Here is a 5,540-nt window from a genome sequence, read left to right as displayed (position 1 = left end):
TCTCAGAAGAAGAGAAAGGATGACATGAAACTGCGTCCTAAGAGGACAACGGGGAGCAGAGCTACTGGGCAATGTTTCAAGTTTGGCCGTGAAGACCATCCCTCTAGCGTGCTTAGAACTGAAAATATTGGGATCTCAAAACTAGACGGTAATTACATGGCAATGAAGATGCCACACGAGCTTTGGTGTCTCATAATCTCATCTGCAGAGACCTGCAGAGAGGCCTGACATGGCTGATGACTCCGTTGAGCGCTGGGAAGGGTCTGCAGTAAACCCCTCACGGTTCGGGGTGACAGTGGGTGAGACCTGGTGGGCACAGCGGAGGGATCAGCCACGGGCACGGCTCCCAGCAGAGCGGCCTCAGTGCTCCGTGTCCTCTTGCGTCAAGGGAGCCAGAAGCTCTTGGCCAACGTTTGCCTGCTTTTCAGTCTCATCTGGATTGTTCCTCAGCCTCAACTTGGTTTCCAGTCTCTGCTTCCATTCTTCTCTGAGCCTGAACATAGAAACAGAATACACAGAGGGACACTCATCCTGGGCTGTTGGTTCAGGTAAAGCTTTCTTCCTTTTCCCCCCGACCGTGTGTGTGTGTGTGTGTGTGTGTGTGTGTGTGTGTGTGTGTGTTTCAGGTTGTAAAAGGCATGCAGAGGACTTGCAAATTTAAATATGCACATGTTTTAACTCTCACTTCTGTTTAACGTACCCTAATCTCAATCCTCTGAACTTTCCTTTGAAAGTGCAATATCTTTAAAGTGTTGGGGGAGGGGGAGTGGGGACCCTGTCAATCTAGAATTGTTTACCCAGCAAGGCTGGCGTTCACATACAGAGGCTTTAAGATGTGCAGAAACGGAGAGGGTCCTTCCTGGCGGACGGCCACGGCACATGCTAACGGCCATTCCTTCAAGCAGAAGGAAGTCGGGGTCACGATGGAATAAGCACCTGGAAAGGCAGCTGTGTGGATGCACATTCATAACTTTTTCTTACTATTTGAACCTCTTTAAAAGATAATCAGTGGTTGAAAGCAACGCTGTTCATTATGTGACATGGGGTTTATAACACATGGAAGTAAAAATGTACTTTTGTACAATAGCGCGACAGCCAGGAAGGGGAAATGGCACCATCTCGCTGTAAGGCTTTTACACGCTAAAGGAGATGATGCACCCTTGAAGGTGTGTGATAAGTTCAGGGTGGATATGTAAATCCTAAAGCAACTACCAAAATAACACAATTACAATCCAATTACAGTGCAGATCTCGTCACCTGGGATAAAAAAGCAGTACCCAAATACTGCTCCCCAAATTTAGTGCAACCCTCATGCACTAGAACCAGTGACAGAAGGGGAGATGAAACAGAGTATACATTTGTTTTTTGTTTGTTTTTTAAATATATTTTTATTGATTTTTTTACAGAGAGGAAGGGAGAGGGATAGAGAGTTAGAAACATCGATGAAAAACATCGATCAGCTGCCTCCTGCACACCCCCTATTGGGGATGTGCCCACAACCAAGGTACATACCCCTGACCGGAATCGAACCTGGGACCCTTCAGTGCGTAGGCCGATGCTCTGTTCACTGAGCCAAACCAGTTAGGGCTACATTTGTTAATGTATAAGAATTGTAAAACTATAGGTGGTGGCAGCAACGTATGCATGGAAAATTAAAATAATTTCATCCTCTGAGATGCCCTTCTGGCATTCTTCTGGGAAAGTCAATTTTGCATAAAGAAATAGACACACAAGGATGCTAATGCTGTGTCAATGTATGTTGTTGTTGTAGGCTTCTGACAGTGGGGAGGTTGTGCCTGGGGGAGGGGTACGTGGGAACTCTACTTCCTGCTCATTTTGCTGTGAATTTGCTCTAAAAAATAGTCTATTTTTAAAAAATACATACTTTCTCAGTGCACTTCTCCCCAGGCGCCGCTCCTCCGATTCTCGGTAGAAGGTCTGTTTGCCGATTTCCCTTTCCCAGAAGTGTTTGAGCTCGTGACAGGTGTTCCGGCAGAAGACCTCCCGGCGGACGTACTGGTTGTTCATCCCCTGAAAGAGGAAAGATCAGCTGAACCCTCGTAGAACACGCTCCCTGGGCCTCCTGAGGTGCTGACATCGTTTACCTGAGGGAGACCCTGGCCAGTACAGACCCTCAGCACCAGGAATAACAGCAGTCACAGGTGTGAAAGCAGAAGCTCCCTGCAGGCCTGGCAGGTCCATGATTCTCTCATCATTGAGGTTTCTATCTCGCTCTCCCGCTCCCTTCCTCTCTGAAATCAATAAATATATACGTATGCATATAAAACCCACTACCATCTACAATAACTCCTCAAGTGAAATACTTAGCTATAAATCTAACAAAACGTGTATAAAATATCCTAAAAACTGGGGATTGAGAGGCAAGCTGATTCTCAATAAATGGTCTCAACAAATGGTGTTGTGACAACAGGATACCAATATGCCAAAAATAAAAATAAAAGAACCTGACATAAACCCTCACCTTACACAAAAATTAACTCAAAATGGATCTAATATAAAATGTAAAACTTTTAGGAGAACACATAGGAGAAATTTTTTTGTGGCTTGGGGGTTAGAGTTCTTAGAAATGACAGTAAAAGCACATTCATGAAAACAATTTAATAAATTGGGCTTCATCAAAATGAAGTCTTTGCAAACGACACTGTTAAGAGAATGAAAGACAAGATACAAGCAAACAAAAAATATTTGCCAATAACATATGACAAAGGACTTGTCTCCAGCATCTGTAAAGAACTCTCAAAACTCAACAATATGAAAGCAAAACCCAATTAAATGGTGGGCAAAGCACTTCAACAGACACTTCATCCAAGAGGACACACAGATGTCAAACAGCATGAAGAGATGTGCATCACAGTCACCAGGGAAACACAAGTTAAAACCATGTACAGACACCACTTCGCCCTGTGAGAAGGGCCAAGATAAAAAATAAGGACGTCAGGTGGTAGGATGGGGAGCAGCTGGAACTCACAGGTTGACCCTGGGAATGCGACGTGGACAGGTCTTATTCCAGAAAACAGGGGGCAGCTCCTCACAAGTTCAACGTATACCCACCCTATGACCCAGCCATCCCACTCTTAGGTATGTCGCCCGGAGAAATGCAAAAACCTCTACACCTGTACACAGTTCTGTTTGTAATTGCCAATAAGTAGAAGCAACCTGATCGTCCTTGAGTGAGGGAAAGGGTGAAAAACACCTGTCAAACGTCCAGACAATGGAATACTGTGCAGCAATAAGAAAGACAAACTACTGACACAGTCAATAACTTGGATGAACCCAGAAGTTATACAGAGGGGAAGCAGCAATTGGAAACTAAAATTAGATTATATATTATCTGTGACTCCATTTGTATGACAGCCTTGGAAAGACCAACTGTAATCACTGCCTGGGGGCAGGAGGGAGAGTTGAACCACAAAGGCACAGGTGAGGGGACTGTGGACTTGCTCTGTGCGCTGATGGTGGTGGTGGCTCCATGGAGCTGTAGGTGTGATAAATCCACAGACCTGAGCACACACAAAGCCTGCCTTTTACCATGTCCCACACTTGGTACATCTTCTTAGGCCTCAGTCTGCTGTGAAGCCCACTGTGGGTGAGCTTCCCTTTCTGAAGTCCCTGAGGCCATTGCTTTGGGGGGGTTAGCACCTTTCTCTCAAAACGCACTCCCTGTCTTTCTTCTCTGTGCTAAGTGAACACTGGCACTGACTTCTGGCTTCCCCACGGAGTTTAGCTTGTTTCAGATGCATCACCTAAATATATAATTAGATATGAAAAGCCCCATTGGGATGGCTAAGTCATATCCAACCAGATGCAAGGTAAGTGTTCAGAAGGGAAGATGAATTTTAGAGGCTGACAAAGACAGGTTTGCAAAGAGTGGATGCCCTTCACTTCCAAGAAGTGGGAGGTGAGTTCCATCCCCGCACTCAAGTGCGCACCCTTTACCTTTGAGAGGAATCTGCCAAGGTCTGGATGGTGTGAAGGAGGGTGGGAAGCTCAGCGCAGCTCTGGGCTTCTGGAGGCCTGGCCTGGTCCTGGGACCGCAGGGTCTCCGCCCTTTATATGCTCCGCAGGAGGAGTTGCAGAAATGCCTCCGTGAGAATCACCGAGGCCTCATTCCAGGGACATGGTGGCCTCCTACCTGGTGAAAAATAGCCCCAGGCCCTGCTCTCCTCCCGCCCAGGGGCAGGAGAGCGTGGCTCTGGCAGGACCTGCAGGGACCATGACTTGGCTGGAACCAGCTATTGTTCAGAACATGCTCGGGATTATCTGTGAGCACGAACCCGCTGGGCCCCAGGCAAAGCCGCCCTCCACCCGGGGGTAAAGGAGCCTCGGATGGTGTGACAAGTCACACTTTGGAGTCACTTTACAGGATGACTCAGAGGCCTGCTGTCCTTTGGAGCCGCTAATCCCGCATGGAGGGTGGTGAAGGCACTTCACAGTCTGCTCAGCTCCCCCCCCAACCCCCCCGCAAAGCAGGATCTGGCCATGGGGACGTCTCCCAGGGAACAGTCACCAAACCAAGGACCTCTCAGCTGAAAGCGACACTCATTCTCTGTTCTTGGGTAACATCTGCAATGGCCCTTGTCTGAGACAGCCAGACTGTCTTCCTGCTGGGCCGGCTCCTACGTGTGGATGCTCAGACCTCCACCACGGACACCTGGGGCAGGAAGCAGGTGGAATGGCTGCTTTTGACCCTACGGGGTATTTAATAAGCCTTCCCTCCTAATGTGAATGTCTAATGCAGCAGCAGAGCCAGATCGTGCAGTTGAGGGTTTTTTAAAATACCATTAATTTTATTGATTGATTGATTTTAGAGAGAGAGGAAGGAGCGGGGGGAGAGAGAGGGATTGATTTGTTGTTCCACTTATTTATTAGTTCATTGGTTATTTCTTGTATGTGCCCTGAGTGGGGATCGAACCTGCAACCTTGGCATATTGGAACGATGCTCTAACGAAGTACTCAGCCAGGGCCTGAGGGCTTTTTCATAGGGGAGAAGAGGAGTAGATTTGGGGCCACCCCGAGAGAGAGAGAGAGAGAGAGAGCGAGAGAGAGAAACATCCATGTGAGCTAAACCTCAATCAGCTGCCTCACCTCCTGCAGGCCTCCTACCTGGGATCGAGCCCACAACACTGGGACTGTGCCCTGACCGGGAATCAAACCAGCAACCTTTTGGTGCTCAAGACGATGCCCAACCAAGTCACCCAGGGCAGGGCTGGGTGTGGCTTTAACTTTGGGCAACCCTGTGCTCCTCCACCAGGACCCATGAGTGTCAAATAGGAAGCAGGTGAGCATCTTGCTTCTCGCCTGTCTTCTCCCAGGGAGTCCCCTCCACACCTGGCTCCTGATTTCCAGACGCCTCCTGACCTCATGGAGAGGTCAAGTCTTGAGTCATGATTGTGACCCCACAAATCTAAAGCATTAAAAGGTTTTGTTGGACACATTTTATTTTATTTATTTACTTACTTACTAGAGGCCCGGTACATGGATTCGTGCACTGGTGGGGTCCCTCTGCCTGGTCTGCGGAG

The 5,540-nt window shown here is 48.0% G+C and overlaps 1 protein-coding gene across 1 annotated transcript in view; it reads right to left on the bottom strand.

Moving 5' to 3' along the window:
- Positions 1–5,540, bottom strand: part of LOC102261961 (ferritin light chain 2) — a 6,464-nt gene continuing 924 nt past the window's right edge. The window contains exons 2-3 of the mRNA XM_014540497.1: positions 1,886–2,043; positions 1–493 (exon numbers count right to left, since the gene is read on the bottom strand). Of these exons, the coding sequence (XP_014395983.1) occupies positions 361–493; positions 1,886–2,043 (291 nt within the window). The 3' untranslated portion in view covers positions 1–360. The remainder of the gene's footprint in view (positions 494–1,885; positions 2,044–5,540) is intronic.

Source organism: Myotis brandtii, unplaced genomic scaffold, assembly GCF_000412655.1.
Source record: "Myotis brandtii unplaced genomic scaffold, ASM41265v1 scaffold246, whole genome shotgun sequence".
NCBI classification, from domain to species: domain Eukaryota; kingdom Metazoa; phylum Chordata; class Mammalia; order Chiroptera; family Vespertilionidae; genus Myotis; species Myotis brandtii.
This window is presented reverse-complemented; position numbering and strand designations above follow the sequence as displayed.